Source organism: Chaetodon auriga, chromosome 6 (genome assembly GCF_051107435.1).
Source record: "Chaetodon auriga isolate fChaAug3 chromosome 6, fChaAug3.hap1, whole genome shotgun sequence".
Classification (NCBI taxonomy): Eukaryota; Metazoa; Chordata; class Actinopteri; order Chaetodontiformes; family Chaetodontidae; genus Chaetodon; species Chaetodon auriga.
In genome coordinates, this window is record NC_135079.1 from 22684424 (window position 1) to 22703372 (window position 18949).

Here is an 18949-nt window from a genome sequence, read left to right on the forward strand (position 1 = left end):
AGTCGTCTTGCTCCTCTCTCTAGGGAGCTAACCCCCTGCTCTTTCTCCTCTTCTGACACCACCCACCCCTTTATACCTTGATCACCCTAGTATCGACCCACACCAAGTGCGTTTCCATTGGCTCCTTCCCCCGGTCATACTGATGCTGAGAAAGTGATCTATGACTTCTGAATTCAGTTGGTCAAGTGTTCCCTGTTGTGTGAGGCATTTTTCTTCAAATGGCTTCTGTTTCCCCAGGACTTTTCTGTAAGGAAATAGCTTTAAACAGAGAAAATCTTTGTATAAATCTTTATATTTGAGTTGGCCAATATTATTTTAGTGTAGTCTCTACTGCAGTAAGGCAACACATATCAATTGCAATATGCAAATAAAAACATTCTTTGCCAGTGATCAAAAATATACTGTGTTGTCCTATAGGCATTGAAAACGCCCAAGCTTCACTGCATCTGTAGGAAGCTCATTTTCAAAATCCCATTCAAAAGTTTATGTTCCAGCCATTCATCAACAGAGATGCTGTATAGAACATTGATTGTGATCCTGACCACTGCTTCGTCAGATATATATACAGTACAGTGAGCACAGTGAAGGGCTTTGTTGAAGGACTGGAGATGAATGTTAGATTTACATCTGTTTTCTCATTACACTGGGCTTTATTCAAATAAATGCAATTATACAATCCATAGAGCAGGGAAATAAAATGAATATTGAGTTTGTCTTGCAGCTGTCCCTTTTATGCTCACATCAAAGAGAGTGTATTATACATTTTTAAACTATCCATGTGTTAAGACTTTTTTGTATTTGAAAACCTATTTTAACAGAGGGTATACTCATCTTAGCTCCTCCTATACTAGTGTACATCTATAATCTTACTCCACCATTATCATAATCATACTAGAGAGATGTTTCTTCTTACTTATGTCAGGCAGGGAGCCACTGCTCTACTTATACATCAAGAATCTCATGCTGCACTGAGATGTTGATGTGATTATAAAGCTATATGATATACACATCTATCTTTCCAGGTCCATCCGTAGTATAAGCCTCAATGGCGTGAGCAACACAGTTAAAGTGTCCCCACAAGGGAGATCAGATTCCTGGTGATTGCTGTACCCACCTTTACAGCTGCATTGTTGATGAATAGTGGGGGATGTGAAGGTGGGTTTTTCCAGAAGTCCATGAGTATCTCCACCGTCTTGCTGACATTGAGCTCCAGCTTTTTATCAGTACACCATTGCTGACCATTCAAACCTGGTGTAAAAGGTTTTGAGATCATCAATTAATCTCAGGGGTGGGGTCATAGCAAGGCTTTTCTCATTGCAGTTTATGATTGTCCTGAGTGTGTTCCAGATGGCTGTAGGGTCACTGGTGCTTGAATCAGACTCCAAGCTTTGTATTCCTCCTTGGAAGATTTGATGGCCTTCTTGAGTTCTGTCCAGTCAGCCTTAATGCATCCATGTTCATTGTAGTGTCTGAGTTCTCTGAGCTGTTTGGTGAACTAGGGCTTGTAGTTATTGTACCTTATGATAGTTTTATTTGGGAGGCAGACCTGCTCACAGAAGTTAATATGTAAGCATACAGCGTCAGCAAATGTGTTGTTGTTGTGACAGGCAGGAATGGGACCCAAACACAGTACGGGCAACACATAGGAAACGCTCTTGTGACAGGACATCGAGGCAGCAGTGCACCGTGCGGAGTTAGTTTGAAACCCAGATGGATTTATTCTGTCAGTGCAGACACTTGACCCGAAGCCAATGAAAGACTTGGATAGAAGCGGGCCAAACACTGTGGAACAGTTCAGCTCTTTTACCCTTGGTTGGTGAATTGATCTGTACGCCGACAGATTGGAGGGAGTCTGCAGAACTGCAGCAGGCAGATGGAGTCTGGAAGCAGGGAAATGGAGAACAGGGCAGGTCAGGAATAGGCGAGGTCGTAACCAGGAGATCAGTCCGAAGGTGAGTGCTGGAAAGTCTTCTATAATGCAGAGAAACAATCTGGCAAAGAGTCAGTCAAACAACAGAGCTTATATACTCACATAATGAGTGGCGAGACACAGGTGAACAGTTCAGGTGAGGGAGGAGTGCGTGGCTACAGAGAGCAGGTGGCAGGTAAGATGTGGAGTTGGATGTGACAGTTGCTGTCCTATGGGCCTCTCATTGACTCCTAATCAGTGCATGCAGTCCTCAAGCATGTGAGGTGCTTCTGGAATCCGTTACCTTACTGTAGTCCTGGATAGTTTAGTTTAATGTAAGAGACTATACAAGTTGAAATCTCCATGGCAAAAATAGGATTTGGCTGAGAGCTCTCCATGGAGGTAATTTGCTCAGACAGTAAAGGTTGTGCTTCTTGGCCTGGAGCTTGCAAAGAAATGTGAACACTCGCAAGGGTGACAGGTGAGATTTCTCTCAGGGATTGATATGTTCTACATTCAATAAAGACTGATTCCAGGATACTCTAGCAATGTTGATATGCTTTTACTGTATGCCTGTTCGATTGATGTAAAGTACATACCTCCTCATTTTGATTTCTCACTTGCTGCAATGTCCTGGTGAGATAGATAAGTTGGTATCTAGAAGTCCACAGCAGTGTCAGTAATGTCATCATGCAGCCAGGTTTCGCAGAAGAATAAGACAGAGTACCTTTTTGAAGTCTTTATTGGTCTGTAAAAGTAGACTGATTTCATCCATTCTATTCAAGAGAGATATGCACAAGCCATGTAGATGGATGGGAGCGGTGTGCAATGTCCTCTCTTCTTCCACTTGTGGAGGGCCCTGGCTCTCTGACCCCTGTGTGCCACACAGCCTCTCCAGTCTCTCACAGGGAGAATGCAGTCATGGACTTCCTTCAGTCATGGAGATGAGGCAGCTGGCATTCATTCTGTGATATTTAGGAGCATATTCTGATCATAGTTGTAGTGCATAATGGAGAGAAAAAAAGCTAGAAATACATGAAGAAACAGGGGTGTTGAAACACAACCCAGAACTCAGGCACCACAATCTTTTCATGCACCATGTTTCAGTCATGTAACTAGCTGCTGTAACTGTTGCCATTGCACAAGCAAGCATTCTGTAGTAGCAAACAATTCAGCTCATTGGGTTCAGACCATAAATGAACTCTCATTGTGTTTCTGTTCCCTCAGAGCCGTAGGAAGTCATTTTGGCATGTTGAGCCCAGTGAGGGGGAAGTGCCACCAGAGAGCCAGCTGGAGCTCAGGGTAGTGGCACACCTGAAGGACACGCTTCACTTCGAGGACAAGCTGGAAGTATCCATCCAGCATGGTCAAACACACACTGTCCCTCTCTCTGCCACTGGCACTGGCACCACAATTGTCAGTGACAGACCTTTTGCTCCCAGCCTTGAGCTAGGCACATACTTCAGGTGAATGAAAGAGGTCACACTCGTGCATCAGATTTTGATATAATAATATGGTGATGAAGAAGTGAAAATCCAATACTAACAGTATGTCTAACCTTCTTGCTGTCCTGGGTATGTCTTGTAAGCCATGGGTCATGCCAGTACCACTTCAAGCTGACCAACTATGGCCAGCGAACACACCGGTTGTACTGGCGGACTGATGACTCTCTGCCCTTCACACAAACCCGCAAGGAGGGAAACTTATCGAGCCGAACTGTCCTGCCCCCAATCGTTGCTCCCAGGAAGAAAGACATTCTGGGCCATACATCTGTGCTCTCCTCACGCAGAGAGAAGCCGGTGTTCAGCCTCAGCCCTTCTCGTGTGGAGCTTTTCCCAGGCTGCTCTGCTGACATGGTGCTGACGGGATCTTCAGACTCCCCCAGGGTGAGACAGTTTGCTTGCAAGCCCAAAGCAGAGTAAACTCAAGATCTAAATTTCATAAGCACAACCAGTGTGTGTCCATTAGATTAGATGTATGTTGTATTTTGTCATGTGTTTCTGCCTTCCTAGGTTGTGCGGGAGCGTCTCATGTGCCATGCCATTGTGGGTCACCAGAGCTCGTATGAGCACATTATGTCTGTAGATGTTACCTGTCACTTTGTGGCTACTACACTGAGCATTTCCCCGAAGCAGCTGAATTTCTACATAAAGAAGGTTCGTCAAAAGATCATGAGCAGTACTATTTTTATTAAAAACTATATATTTTTAGTTTTTAGTTCTGTAATGTACTGTACCTTGTAGAAACAGTGTTATCTAATATTATCCAACCATATCATAAGTCAGATTCTGTTTGGAGATGGCACGGCAGGAATGTAAATGATTTAAAAGAATGATTGAGAATTTTAGCAACTCAGTAAAGTTTAATGATTGTTGTTAAATTTCATCAAATATCGTCATGTAAAAAAAGAAGCCTTTCATTTAAGATTCTTCTTCCCCAAACATGTCTAGAGCACAATTAATTGTGTTTTTGTCTTACAGGTCCCAGGAAAGAGTTTGATGCCCCTATATGAGAGGCTGATCTTGAAGAATGTGTCATCTCTGTCTCTGTCCATGGAGCTGTCTCTTGTAGAGCCATTTTCCCTGTGTGAGGCTCCAGGAGCCAGTAGCTCGGCTACTGCTAAGGTACACATCTCTCTCTCTCTCCCTTGATATACATATAAATGACAGATTGTCACTTTAACCTTAAAACAGACTTAAAGAGTTTCTACAGTCTTAAATTGTTGTTGTCTCCTACCATTGATTAAACCCAAAAAAACTCATCTCTATTCATCTATTCATGTATGAATCTAAATAGTCCACACCTCTATGTCCAGAAATGAGGCTATTGGGAGAGTGAGTATAGGAATGGGTCATAGCATGTATGAAAAATGTGATCATATGCTGCAGTCAAGCAAGTACTGGCTTCAGCCTAGAATGGGCAGAGAAGCAACTTAAATGTAAAGTGAGCTTGTGAACTTGTCTGCAAGCGCAAGAAGAAGAATCGGGGGGAGACATTCCCCTTTATTTGTCACACACATGCGAGCACGGCACACGAGGTGAAATTTGACTTCCGCCTTTAACCCATCTTGGTCGTCCCTCCTCCGCGGCAGACCAGGAGCGGTGGGCAGCCAGACCGGCGCCCGGGGACCCATCTTCGGCGTCACCATTGGTCAGGTGGTGATCTTCTTCCATGTTTTTAGTGGGGGTATATTTTTATGGAGGATACCCCAGGTGAACACGGGGAGAACATGCAAACTCCACACAGAAAGGCCCTCCTTGAGCAGCAGGCACCGAAGGCATGGTGGAGGACACCCGGTGCCCGCAGCGAGATTCGAACCCAGGACCTTCTTGCTGTGAGGCGACAGTGTTGCCACCGTGTCACCGTGCCACCCAAATCACGAGGTTCCACCGAGATACAACAACAAGAACATACAGACTCAAGAGAAAGGTCTCTTTGGCCCTAGCTGTGTTGTCAGGGGCAGCTGGCTTAACCTCGGACAGGAGGACGACCAGGCATATGAAGCCGCTCTGGAGGCTGGCCTGGAGACTGAGCAGACTGGTGAGACTGGCAATGAAGATAAGATGTCTCAGAGGGCTGGGTAGGGAACCTACAGTGAAAACAGAACCCCTCTGGAGGTAAGCTTGGAAACCATGACCAGGTGTCAGCCAGGCCACCAATGGGAGAACCACAAGCAGACTTGACAGTGCCAACCCAGGGACTGGAGAGATGTTGTCTGGGGAGCTGGCCAGCAGAACTTCCATGACACTGGGCAGCGGGACTTCCATGACACTGGGCAGCAGGACCTCCATGATGATGGGCAGCAGGACCTCGTTGCTGGGCTATGGTGAGGCCGAGGAGCTGTGTTGCAATGAGGCATGCAATTGGTGGCAGCCACACTTCCTTCTGGAGGGCCTCCCAAAAGTTGGCTCCAGGGCAGAATCAGACAGGGAACTGGTTCTGTGCTAGCCAGCTGTCAATTCACTGGAGACTAGTAGCCTGGGTGCAGTGTGGCTCCAGAGCAAGGTTCAACAGAAAAGAAATCATGGAGCTGGATGACCAGGTGCCAGATGAAAGGGAGCTTTGACGTCTTCGGGAGCCTTGTTTCTTGTGGGGTACTTTTTGATACCGGGTACCCCAGAAAGGAGACTGCTGAGAATTGCCGCAGGTGGAATACTGAGGAGATTAAGCTGGCAGGAGTCTATCCAACTAAGGAGCTGCAGGTGGCAGGAGATTAGCCGGCTGGAGAGAATCTGGTTGGCTGTCAGCAGTCTGGGAGGTTGACTCAGGACAGGAAGGCTGCAAGCTCACCAACCCAGGCCTACTCGACCTCAGTGCCAACTGGAAGGTATCTTGCTGAAGGCTAGCAGACTGGGATTCACACTTGAGACTAATAGGCTGGATGCTAGTAGGCCAAGGTGCAGACCGTCTTGGGTGATCTGATTACAAGTGGACAGCCGAGACACATTGCCATTCACACCTGTGTCTAACATTCTTGTCCAGCTGACCACTTGTATTCAGATTTTGTTAGTGCCTACGTCACTTCTGCTAGAGGGCCAACAGGCATTGCGTGCAGTCATTATATGTTGCCATGTATGTTTCACACTAGCTAACAGCTGTCTAAGAAAACCAAACCGTGTCAAGAACTAATATGCATGCATGGGGTACTCCAACAAGACAAAGTAATTTGTGACATGCAAATGACTGCAGCACAACACGAACCTGGACTCCACATACATTGGTGCTGAGGCTTATGGCTATAATTTGCTTCTTTTTGAATTCATAATTTTAATTACTTGTGGTCAGTGCCATTACTTATTATAAGCACTCTTTTTACTATAAGTTCAGTTCATATACAACTGTTCCCATGTTTTCATTTTTATCATCGCTCTAACTTCCATTCTGAGATTTGTTTAAAATGTTGGATCAGAGTCCACATTACAATGGTTTGCATTTTTTTCAAAGCCCTGGTAGGTCTCTGAATGAAGCTAAAGAGTAGGAAGGTAATTTTGACAAGCTCGGGTCCCATGGCATGATTACAATAAGTATTTTTATTAAAATGTGGCAAGGTTTTTAAAGGGTTGAGAACCTATGATTGAGGAATCATCACATAAAAAACATGGGGTCATGATTTTTCATCAGGCATGTATGTCCAATTCTTAAAAAATTAGAAAAGTTGAAGGATGCCTTATGTTATGTTAAATGCTGTATGTCTTTTTACAGTCCATGGTTTTAGGTGACGGGCAGCAGGCTGAGTTGTGGGTGTGCTTTAATCCAGCCTACTGTCTGGATCGGGTGTCACGAGTCGTGGATGAGGTAACAGTGATGCTTTTTCTTTTGAAATTTTTTTTACAGTTTGCTTTGCTTTTTCATCTGAGGTCTTATTGTGTCCTTCTGAGCACACCGTAGCTTAATATATATGGAAGTGTTTCCCAAACTTAGGCCTTAGGACTTGAATTGGGTTGACAGAAAAGACCAAAAATGCATTTATTTTTTGTCTTTTCTCTAGTTTTAACTTTTATCTTCCATAAACTGGATAGGCCTCTTAAACTCCTGCAAATGAAACGCTAGCCTGAAAAATCACTCCTCACTAGGAGCCATTAGGGATCACAAGACTGGAAACCACTAGCATTAAGTGAAAACATTCTCTACAATTGCTAACACATACTGAGATGTTTGCCTGTAATATCAACTATTAATACAAATACATTTCCTTCCTTGATGTTTTTTTCCAGTTCCTTGAAGTCCACTACCAGGGACACTCACAGCAAGACACAGTGAAGCTGCACGCTGAGGTCCACTTCCCCAACCTGCACTTCTCCTCCACCACAGTGGATTTTGGCTGTGTGCTCAACTACACAGAGACTCGTAGACACATCTGGATCACCAATAACTCCCCGCTCCCTGTGTCCTACTGCTGGGCTTTCCTAGATGACCAGAAGCACAGCACCATTAGGTACACTGATAGTTGATGATGATGATTTACACTGAAAAATGTCCATACACTGTCAGATCAGTTAACATTTATACTTTTGTGTAGAGCACACCCCACATCTGATATGCTAGAAATGATAGTACAGTTGCATACTGTACAATTCTGAACATTATTAGTGTTGCAGAGATGCAATACAAATCCCCCCCATGGGTGTGCAGCATTAAGTGGAGCCTCGGCAGCACCCTGCACTGCATTTTCACATGAAATCATACCACAGGGTCAGAATCGAGCAAGGGATGCTAATGAAATGAAAGCCATGTTTTTCAAACCAGCGTCATCGGATATATTGTCTAAGGAGATCATTTAAACTGAGTGCCTAAAACTGTGGATTGAGCTTAATCTGGAAAGTGCATGATTATCAGTGATCTGTGAAGATATTGACACACAATATAATTTGGGGAAACAAAGTAAGTAGATGGAATATTCTTTCATTCCATCCAACAAGAGCAGTCAGATAAGCTCAGAAATGTAGTTTACTAAACAGTCTTAAAGGCAAGGAAGACACACATTTTTAGCTACATCATGCTTTTTTTTTCTTTGTGGTTGGTTTTGTTTTGTTTTGTTTTTTGTTATGGAACAAAAAATACTTAGAACTGTAGTATCCTGAATAGACAAGATTCAGGGACAAGAACTCAATGGATCTCAGCCATATATTAAATCTGTCCATTGGGGTGAGTTAGTGCAGTAGCTATACATCTAACCCTCTGAATTGAAAGCCAAATCCATTATAAGTTCTCTGGGGAAGACAAATCTACTGATTGTGTGCTTAATGTTACATTGTGCCTCTCTCAAGACTTAGCTTCGGCTGCCCTCCCTTGAAATGGACTGTGAATATTATACTGGTCTGTCTGTCCATGGCCATGAACCAAGTAACTATAATAGGTCGACAAGATTTATCACCCTCTACTGTCTTTTCCCCTTCCCCCTCTTTCATCTATTGGTATTCTTCCTTTTTGCTCCCCTTCTTGTCGTCATCTTCGGGTTTTACATTGCCTATTTCTGTTTTTTCCTCCTTCCTTCCTCCTCCTTCCCTGCTGCTTCTGCCTGTGCTTCTACTTTCTACCAAATCATTATCCTTCTTTTCTCTTTCTCCACCCTTTCACTCTGAGATTGTGACCTCGCTTAACAATCTGTCTCATAGGCTATCCTGCTAATTAAATGGAGACCTCACTCTGCGCACACACACGTTCTCTCTAAAATCTCTCTTTCTCCCTCACAAAACCTGCACTATCTAGCCATGTTCAGCTAATTACATCCCTATCAGTAATTACACTGCAGCCCTTGGAGAGGGGAATTTCAATAGAGCTAACTCTTTTCCATCCATCTCTCCCACTAATAGATAGAGGCAGTACAATACATTTAAATACTGTAACTTATCTGTCTTTAGGACTTTGTATCAGCAAGAAGTAAACTGTGAAGCTTAAGCTTATTCCACCTTTTTTTTTCTTGATTGCACCGTAGCTACGTGTAAGTATGATGGACCAGATCACTAGACAACTGATTGACGGACTGATCACTCACAACTAATAACTCCAGGTGCTTAGAGGATGTTGAGCATTGTATTGTAAGCTGGCTGGTTTGTGTTGTCACTTGCAAAAGGAACCCTATAAACTGTATGTATTCCAGAGAAAGAGGATTTTTTTGTTCAAAAACACATAGGTACAAGGATGGAAACATTGTTATGTATAATTCTTAACTATCAGAACCAACTGAAGCACAGTTTATATATCTCACAAGAGAGAGGCAGCAAGTTGTAGTCACAATAAAATGAGCACCTTTATCTTCACAGTACAAATATATGTGGGTTCAGTTGTATGAGAAGTTTAAATAATATGCTTGAAATATGATTGGATTGTGCGTAGCTTAGCAAATGTAGCTCAATACGGAGCTGGAGTAAAATACAGACTTAATCTCCACCCACACCTCCCTCATCCACGTTGAGGAGGAAGTGGATTAGGGTTAAATTACACCTCAACCACATTCTTTGGAAATGTCAAAAAGTTTTTGACAGCTGAAATCCAAACACACACCTTCTATCATGATATTGTAGTCAAGAGTGAATTTATGTGTTTAACTAGTCACCTCAACCCAATTTGACTGAATGTATTTCGAATTCAAGATGACTCATCACAAATATTTTTACTTTTTACAGGAAAAATTAGTTTGAGGTAAAAAATACTCCAAAATGATTTTGACACATATTCAGCATGTAAAAAGAGATAAATGGACAATTAACACAGGAAAATAGGGTTAAAACCTGGAAAATGCATTTTTCTTTTCATTGTGTCTTGTGTCTAAATAGAGGTAATATTGGAACAATTTGAAATACTCAATTACAGGTAAAAGTCTTGCATTAGCTTACAGCACTGAAGTGAAAGTCCAGCAGTATTACCAAAAAAAGAACTTAAAGTAGCAAAAGTGAAAATGCATGCGATGCAGCAGAAGGGCTCCTGTCAGTGTTATATCTTAATGGGCCAATGTGTAGGATTTAGTGGCAACTAGTGGTTTGGTTGCAGATTGCAACCAACTGAATGTCCCTCGCCTTACTCCTCTCTGTCCATGCATGTAGGACGGTGGCCACAAAACTCTTGAAAAAGATATATAACTATCGGAATACAGCTTCATAAATCATAGGACGTAAAGTCTTACTCTACAAACTAACTAGCAACTATAGCTATCAAATGAATGCAGTGAAGTAAAATTATACAATTGTACACTTAACTAACGTACAAGTATCTCAAGGTCATACATAAATAAAATACTTGAAAAATACATACCGTAGTTATCCTGTTTAGCGATTTTAGTTGTTAAAAATGTAACTAAAGCTAACTGGAAGTGGTAAAATTAATAAAAGAAAGTGTGCTATTTGTGCTGTCAGTCTGTACCAATATAATGTTTTCAGCACCAACTCTCATGCCTGATCCTTATCATTCCTGTTTTTCTGACAGTCTGCTGGAAGTGAGATGCTTGTGGTTTAGTCATCTTTGATGTGTAGATTTTTAGTGAGTCTGAACATAAGAATACAGTCAAACAGAATCATGTCCACAGTGTTCATGAAGGAAAGAGTAGATGGACGAGAGAGACAGATGTGAGAATGTCAGAGTAGGCTATTTATGTTTTGAGCTGAACTCTTGCAATGTCATCATCTGCTGTTCTCACCATCTGTTCCTCCATCCGCACCAGTGGGTTTTAAACTCTTTCTTAGAGGACCCACGTGTTAAAAAGGCTTCTTTTGTCAAGTCGGGGGGATAGTTGTGATGGGCTCTTACAAACTCTTATCCACCATAAATTTGTCCTACCTTTGAGGACAGTGATATTTCTTCACGCATCTTTACATTGCTGGACATACTTATTTGTAATCTTCTCGAGGCCAGATGTCAGGCCAGCCAATCCCTTATAACAGCAGTCATCGCAAACTGACCATACAACACTGCCCCCTGCTGGTTACATTGCTACTCATTCAAAGCGGACACACCAATGCTGAAGCGTCCCGGGGAACTCTGACAAATGTGTTTGCAGAATTTAATGCTGCACTACATGTATGTACACTCTGAAGCTCCCCCTCACATGCACGCACGCACACACACACACACACACACACACACACACACACACACACACACTTAAACACTCACTATGGCAATAGCATAGCCAGTGTTTGGTGATTTGATATAGAACTTGTCCAGCCCAGCTTTGGGATGGCTTCGCTCACTAAATCTCTTTCATTCTCTTCCATGTTTATTCAGCACTTCATGGCAATCTATCCTGACCTGTTTCCTGCTGCTTGCCTATTAAAATTCCTCTTAATTATAGAACACTCTGTTTAATTAACTTGATGGATGCACCCAGTCTGATCCCACAGGGAAAGAGAGAGTAGAACAGAGAGAAAAAATGAGTGTCAGACTTCTTTGGGGTGTGGGTGCTAAAGATTTTCTCCCCCACTTGGAAATTAAATTATGTGATAATGATGTGTTGGATGTACAATAGATGCTTATATAGTTCCATTTTCTGTGTGCATGTGTTACTCTGCTACCTCGTGAAAATCTTCAGGCTTTCACTTTTTATAAAGCTGGAACATGTTTTCTCTTGCCTCTTCTCGCTGTTATAGGATTTTCCCTATGTTTCATTTATTGTGTATTTATTTATTGTTTCTGTTCATGCAGATTTACGTACATTGTGCAGAAAACACATATTTCACTTCAGGTATGTTTTATTATCTCTTTGCTCTCATAGAGAGACAGAGAAGCTGGAGGCACAGGAGGAGGAGAGAAATCCTGAAAATGAGAGCAAAGAAGGGTGGAGTTCCTCTACATCCGCTTCTCCTGCCTTTTCAGTTCCACCTGATGCAGATGAACAGTGCGGCTCACAGAACACTGTCCATGTAGGCAAATGCTCACATGCAAACAAATCCTTGGATTTCCACTTTGTAAGGGGTCATTTCCTGTCTCTGTGCTGCAGTGCTGTTACTGCCGAGGCAGACACACACACATGCATTCTAAATCTCAGTGTGGAGGTGCTTCCCCTCTTTGTCAGCGTGCAGAACATCTCTCTGGTTTGTCATACATTGATGGAATAGAATACTGGGAAGCTTTTACAACTCAGATGAGTCTTTATGAGGAGTTCTCGATGTAACCATTTAAAATGTCTGCCTGACTAAAGTGATCAGAGTATACTCAATACTAAATCAGTTGGGGCTGTAGCTATAATTATTTTCATTATTGATTAATCTGTGGGTACATTTTTGATCAATCACATCAACTTTGTTTCTGCTCTGTTTTAAAGAATATCAACATTAATGCCCTACCAACAATCGAGAAAAACAAAGGCATTTATTACATATTGATGAAGTCATTGAGAAATCAGATAATTGTTTCTACACTAAACTCAGTAGTACACACCACTAGTGCAAATGCTCTGAAATAGTCGATCTTAATGGAATAGTTGAACTTTTTGAAATATGTACTGTATACTTGCTCACCTGCCAAGACTTAGGTGAATAATGATATCATTTCTTTCCATTAAATGCTGGAACCAGGTGATAGTTAGCTTAACTCAGCATAAAGACTCCAGATGGAAACAGCATGCCTGACTCTAAAATAATAATAAAAAACCTCAGTCCACCAGTTGTTGTTTTATATGAATGCTGTTTTATACTGAAACTATTTCTTTGGCGGGAGCAGTGATTTCCTGGAGCCTCTGTTGGTTGTCTGCCTACCTCTCAGTGGCATCAAGACTCCAGGAAGTGACTGCACTTGTGCACAAGGCTGTGAAATAGTCCAGCACATTATCCCATGTAAAACCATAGTCTTTGTGCAGACAAATATGAGAGTGGTATCCACCTTTTCATCTAATAACTCATGACAAGGGAGCGAATAAGCGCATGTCCCAAAATGTGGAAATTCTCCTTTAATGGAAGTATGACAGCAGCACATTGGAAGAATGAGTAAAGAAATGAGAATTAATCTTGTAAATTCTACTGGTTCTCTTTTTCTGTCTGTAGGTGTTTGATATCTTGCCTAATTATGGTCATCTGCAACCTGGGGACAGGCAGCAAGTCACACTCTGTTTCTACGGCCACCAAAATGTGAACAGAGACGTGGTGGCACAGTGCATTGTAGAGGAGGGCCCTACATACAAAATCAGACTCAGTGGAGAATCATCTGTAATCAGCTACAGCCTTGACTCTACCCATGTCGACTTTGGTCTGCAGGTATGTATACAGGGCTCCTGTACCCTGAGTTAAACTTCTCACTTGTATCACACTGTATCTCAACAAGTTCTACCAATTAAATAGTGATGTTTCATCTTATTATGTACGGATTGCTAAGGCCAGGATAAGGGCTGCTGGTAGTGGAAAAGGTGGTAAGATTTACCACTGCTTGAGTTGTTCTCATTAAGGCAAATCTCTCCTTTGCTGTGTTTTAAGCTGCTCTCCATTACTTAGTCTTAATTTGCCTCCTTGTTATCCTGTTGTCCTGCTCTCCTTGTTCTTGTTCTTCCTTTGCCATCTGTTTGCTCATCCATGTGTGACACATGATATCTCAGACAAAGCTAATTAGATTTTTCACAAAACTTGGGGCGATGATGCATTCTGCCATTTTCCAAATGACACTGACAGGCCTGCGGGAGTGTGACAGATTTGTTTGTGATTGTGGATGATGATGTGTTTTGTTTGCAGTTTCATGATTATTTGCTTTAGTGTTTTGACTATCAATCATCATGTTCTACTGTTCCACTTCTATCTACTATCACTGAATCTTATGCTGAAGGAGAGATCGTAAGATGCATCAAAGGTTTTATACACACTTTTTTACGCACAAGAAGACTGGGAAGTGGAATCACATTAACTTTGAATGTCACTGCATAGTTTTTCATGCTTTTGTCTTTTGCACTTCAACTCCCTGTTTAAGTATGCAAGCCCTCCAGACCAGTTATCATTGATATTCAAAACAAGGACATATTGATTTTTGATTTAGTTGAAATGAGTGATTCAGCAGAACATTTCTCTGACCTTCCTGTCTATTCAGCACTATTCTTTCTCTTACTTTCTTTTCTCTTTTGTTTTCTCTCTCTCTCTCTGTCAACACTCTCTGTGTTGTTTTCTGGTATTAAAATTTTTTTCCACATTAGTCATTATTAGTTGTGTAAGTCCTGAAACAACCCCCTTAAAAGGACCACCTCTGAACAGTTCTAGATTTTGAGCAGCATTTTTATATCATCTTTTCATGTTTGTCTCTGCCGATCTCTGTCTTATTACCAGAAACCAGAAGATGCAAGTGGAGGCCAAGATCATGCAAGCTTTTTGAGAAAACTGATTTTTTACTGTATCACCATTACTAGGCACCCAGTATACCAAAAAGACACTGGGTGGAGTAGTTTGACCAAACCTTCTGTTTGCCTTAATGCCTTAATTCACTGTATCTTCGTTGAAAATAAACATACTGACAGTTTAAAAAGCAGTGTTGCCTCCCTCCTCTCAATCTTCCTCTTTTTCCTCCAGCTGTTTGATCATGAAGGAGAGGCTGAGCTGACCCTTAGGAATACTGGCAAGTTGGGCTTTGAATTTAGGATCATAGACCCTGACAGAGAGGATGGGTCAGATGAGGAGGCAGAGGGACAGAGGCAGGCCCGGGAAGATTCCAAGCAGCCAGATGCACAGCAGCAAAAAGACTACGAACAAAATGAGAAAGGACAGGAGGTCAGACCTGGCCAGCCCATGGTCATCCCCACCACAGTGAGTTCATCTTGGGACTATGTGTGAGACAATTTGTATGTAGAGAGTTTTGTTTTTGTTTACCTTTTTTGTGTGTGTGTGTGTGTGTGTGTGTCAGGGTTACATTAATGGTGGTGCTGTGCAATGTCTGCGGGTGCTCTACCTCCCGGGCAGTCCTGAGGTGTTTGAGAAGCGGCTGCAGCTGCAGGTGGCCCTCCTACCACCGCAGGACATCACTCTGACTGGGGAGGGAGTTTTCCCGAGGATCAGCCTGAACTTGCCACAAAACCTGCGTATGCATAGACATGCACTCACACACGGAGACATGATCGGATTCTTACTGCATAAGCCAAAGGATGATAATTTACAATGCAATACACAAGTCTATTATCTATTGCTGTGCTTATCCTTTTAGCCAGAATCACAAAGGGTATCTGCAACAGACTAACGGCTATATTGTATATTGATTCTGTTTGCCCAAATGCAATTATGGTGTCACTGACAGGAAGTGTTCTCTGTGCACTGGAACGTGACAATTTGAAACTTAGTCAAACTCGGTAAACAGAAAGTGCTTACAATGTAATAGTTTATTGATCCCTATAGGGAAATTGTCAGAGATCAGAGTCAGCTCCAGAACAGAGCTGTTCCCCTCCAACCTAATCCATGTTTTGCTGGTTTGCTTTCTAACACCTTCTTTATCAGAAGGTATTGAGCCCATATCTTATGGTTGATGGACAGGTCTCCCTAATTATCATGTCTCCATGCTAACGAATATTGAGACACAAGTACAACTCATTATTTCTGCACTGGTGTGACAATGTGATTCCCTTACAGCAGAGGAGTGCTACAGTGATGTGGTGCAGAAGGCCAGAACAGCTGTGGAGGCAGATAGAGTCAAAGTGGAGCTTATGAATGGAATTACCACCGGTGGAGGAGCAGCAACAGAGGCCGACTGCACTCTCACCGTGAGTGACTTAAATGAACAACATGATGTTATGCACTGAAAACCTTGTATGTATGTATGTAACCTATGTTCTCATAGTATATTGAGTTTTGACCTAATGGTCATGTTGGTTATTGGTGAGTGTACTATATGTAATGTAGTGAAAATTATACAACATTTCTTCTAATACAGGAAACATAAGTGACTGGAGAAGGACTAAAACCAATGAAACATAACATTGCATAGCTTATATATGTTTGTTCTACTCCTGTTTATGGATATATAAGAAATGCTACTTACCACTGCAATACATATACAGTATATTGTACATAATGCACGTACATTTTCTTCCATATGGTTAAGGAAGTGCCTCTATATCTCTGCTCTCAGTAACCAGCCTGTTCTGCAGGGCTTCCCCTGCTTCTTATCTGTGTATTGATTTTCCAGGGAGTAGACAAGAACCACTGAATTACAATGGATATTGCTATTTTCTGTTCATCCCCTCTGTATTTACTCACGGTTTGGTGTGCTGCCCAGCAGCATTTGACATATCCCTTAACCGCTGAAATGAAAATGCAAACATTTTCAAAGCAGGTGAGGATAAAGACTGCAATAGGTATCTGCAATACCTGTGCAAAACCTGACAAACTGGCAACATTACACCAAATGGCAAACTGATATGAAAAAGCTTGCTTGAATATCCATTATTATATTTAGACATCTACAAATGTATTTTAAAGTCATAATTACAGTCTGACCAGTCAGAATGATGATTTATGGCATCCGCAATTATGATTAGTCGAGTAAGAGCAGTTCAAAATATCTCCAGTAGAATTCTTATAAGAGAAAATACGAACAGAGCAAGACACCCCAAGAGGAACAACAGAGGGGGGACCCCTCTTCCAGAATGGACGACGTGCAATAGATGGTATATTTAGCCTGGTCAAAATGGTGTCTCCAATTAAAGACCCTATGTGGAGCATTTTAGCATTTTAATTTGTCAGAGTTTCTAAGATATCCTCACAAGATATCTTTGTTATCATTTTGGATGTCTAAAGCAAAAATCTTACTAGCCATAATGCAATACTTGATATATTGTATGGTATTGGAGGTATGTATGGTCAGAAAGTAAAATGAAGAGATAGCTTATTAGAGACGAAAATACCTTGAAGGAATATTCTGAAGAGAGTTTTGACGAGACAGATTTGGGATGGTTTCAACTCCCATTCTGAATAGATCTATTTGTTTCTATTTTCAGTTATCACTAGTTCACTTGTTTAATAGAACAAAACTGTGCATGTAATTGTCATTTCCTCGCTGCACCAATGGTTGTAAAAATGATACATTGTGGGCAATTGATCGTTCCATATCTGCAAATCTCAAAGCCATCCAACTTTCAAGGTCATGGCCCTTTTTCAGGGATGAATTGACAGCCTGCTCTTCTTTACAAGGCCAACATCCATTGCTAAGCCTTGAATCATGTCAAGTTATGTCCAGAAACCTAATTTTGATCAAGACTGATTGCCTTGGTTGTCATCTCATTGTGTGTAATGAGAAGTACAAATTCTCAATAGGAGCTTTGACTATTATTACTATTATAGTTCTTACCATTCAGACTGCACTGTTTAAGTCTTATGCAACTCTTCAATAACTTTTGAATGTTTATATACCCCACTTTCGGTCTCCCTCTCCCTTTTGCTTGACTTTCTTTTCCCTCCTGCTTCTAGTATGAAGAACTGCTTCACATGGAGATTGAGAGAATGTTGGTCAAAGACAATGCTCTCGCTGTGGCTGGCAGCCTGCTGGAGCTCACAGACTCACAAGGTTCCTCCAGAAAGTGGCACAAACTTAGCAAGTATGTTCAAACATGCACACACACACACACACACACATGCACACACACTTGGCTGAACAGATGGTCCACTTACTGCACAGAAGCGAGAACTGTGCTGTGTAATTCAAAGAGTTTGGGATTATGAATAATATCTGGCTGGGCATGTTTTTGTACTCTGGTACTTGTACAAACTGACAGATGTCATGGTGTGCTTTGGCTGTTTTCATTCGTACATATCGTGATGCATTGTTTAGCATTCACAAATGTATACTGCAGATTCTGAGATGTAAAATAATCAAGTTGATTTTCAAGGTAAAGAACTGTGTTCCATCAAAATAAAAAACCCTTCAAACATGGAAAGCCAAAAATTTAACAACTAATTTGGTCAGTTTTAAATGATAATTTCATGGGTAAATCAGTGACCTAGTGAGACCATAATATGATCATGACAGCTGTAAACAGTTCTGTTAAATCTCAGCAAATCATAAAACTGAAGTATTTCCAAGCCCTGCTTCAGTAAACAAACTTCATGACAACTTGGATGTAATTTGTTACTCTCTGACACGTATCTCCACCCCTGTCTCTTTCCACTCCCTCAGGTTCCTGCTTCCAGAGTATGTTTTGGATTTTGGGTTTGTCATTCCAGGCAAAGTCATCAGTCACACTGTAAATGTCACCAATCCTGGGTCAGTGGCTGTATCCTTCCATGCCAATCTCAAACCTCTAGCCGGCACAGGTAATGTAATACGTTACTTAAAGACCTGTGGCATTTTCACTTTTTCATCTCTTTTTCTTCTTTTCATATGGTGTCTCACCATTAATGTACCAAAATTATGCAAAAACGTGATGATGTAATTGGATAAGAAATAGATATACAAATGTTTTTGGCCCCCTTTGAGCTATAGTCATGAACATTTGTGCAATTGTGTGCTTATTAAATCTGGAAAACAGAATACAAAACTGACAGAATCTCGTTGTGAGGCTCTTAAGAAAATGATAATTCTGTTAAAAAAAATAGTTTGATATTTTGGGAAATACACTCATTTGCTTTCTTAGCATGAGTTGAATGAGGAGAT

At 41.6% G+C, this 18949-nt stretch overlaps 1 protein-coding gene across 1 annotated transcript in view; it reads left to right on the forward strand.

Moving 5' to 3' along the window:
- hydin (HYDIN axonemal central pair apparatus protein) overlaps positions 1 to 18949 on the forward strand; it is an 82098-nt gene that overhangs the window by 28245 nt on the left and 34904 nt on the right. Inside the window, exons 18-30 of the mRNA XM_076732516.1 lie at positions 3137 to 3375; positions 3498 to 3795; positions 3922 to 4065; positions 4390 to 4533; positions 7112 to 7204; positions 7624 to 7844; positions 12117 to 12264; positions 13384 to 13593; positions 14884 to 15117; positions 15215 to 15389; positions 15931 to 16061; positions 17767 to 17894; positions 18473 to 18609. Of these exons, the coding sequence (XP_076588631.1) occupies positions 3137 to 3375; positions 3498 to 3795; positions 3922 to 4065; positions 4390 to 4533; positions 7112 to 7204; positions 7624 to 7844; positions 12117 to 12264; positions 13384 to 13593; positions 14884 to 15117; positions 15215 to 15389; positions 15931 to 16061; positions 17767 to 17894; positions 18473 to 18609 (2302 nt within the window). The remainder of the gene's footprint in view (positions 1 to 3136; positions 3376 to 3497; positions 3796 to 3921; positions 4066 to 4389; positions 4534 to 7111; positions 7205 to 7623; positions 7845 to 12116; positions 12265 to 13383; positions 13594 to 14883; positions 15118 to 15214; positions 15390 to 15930; positions 16062 to 17766; positions 17895 to 18472; positions 18610 to 18949) is intronic.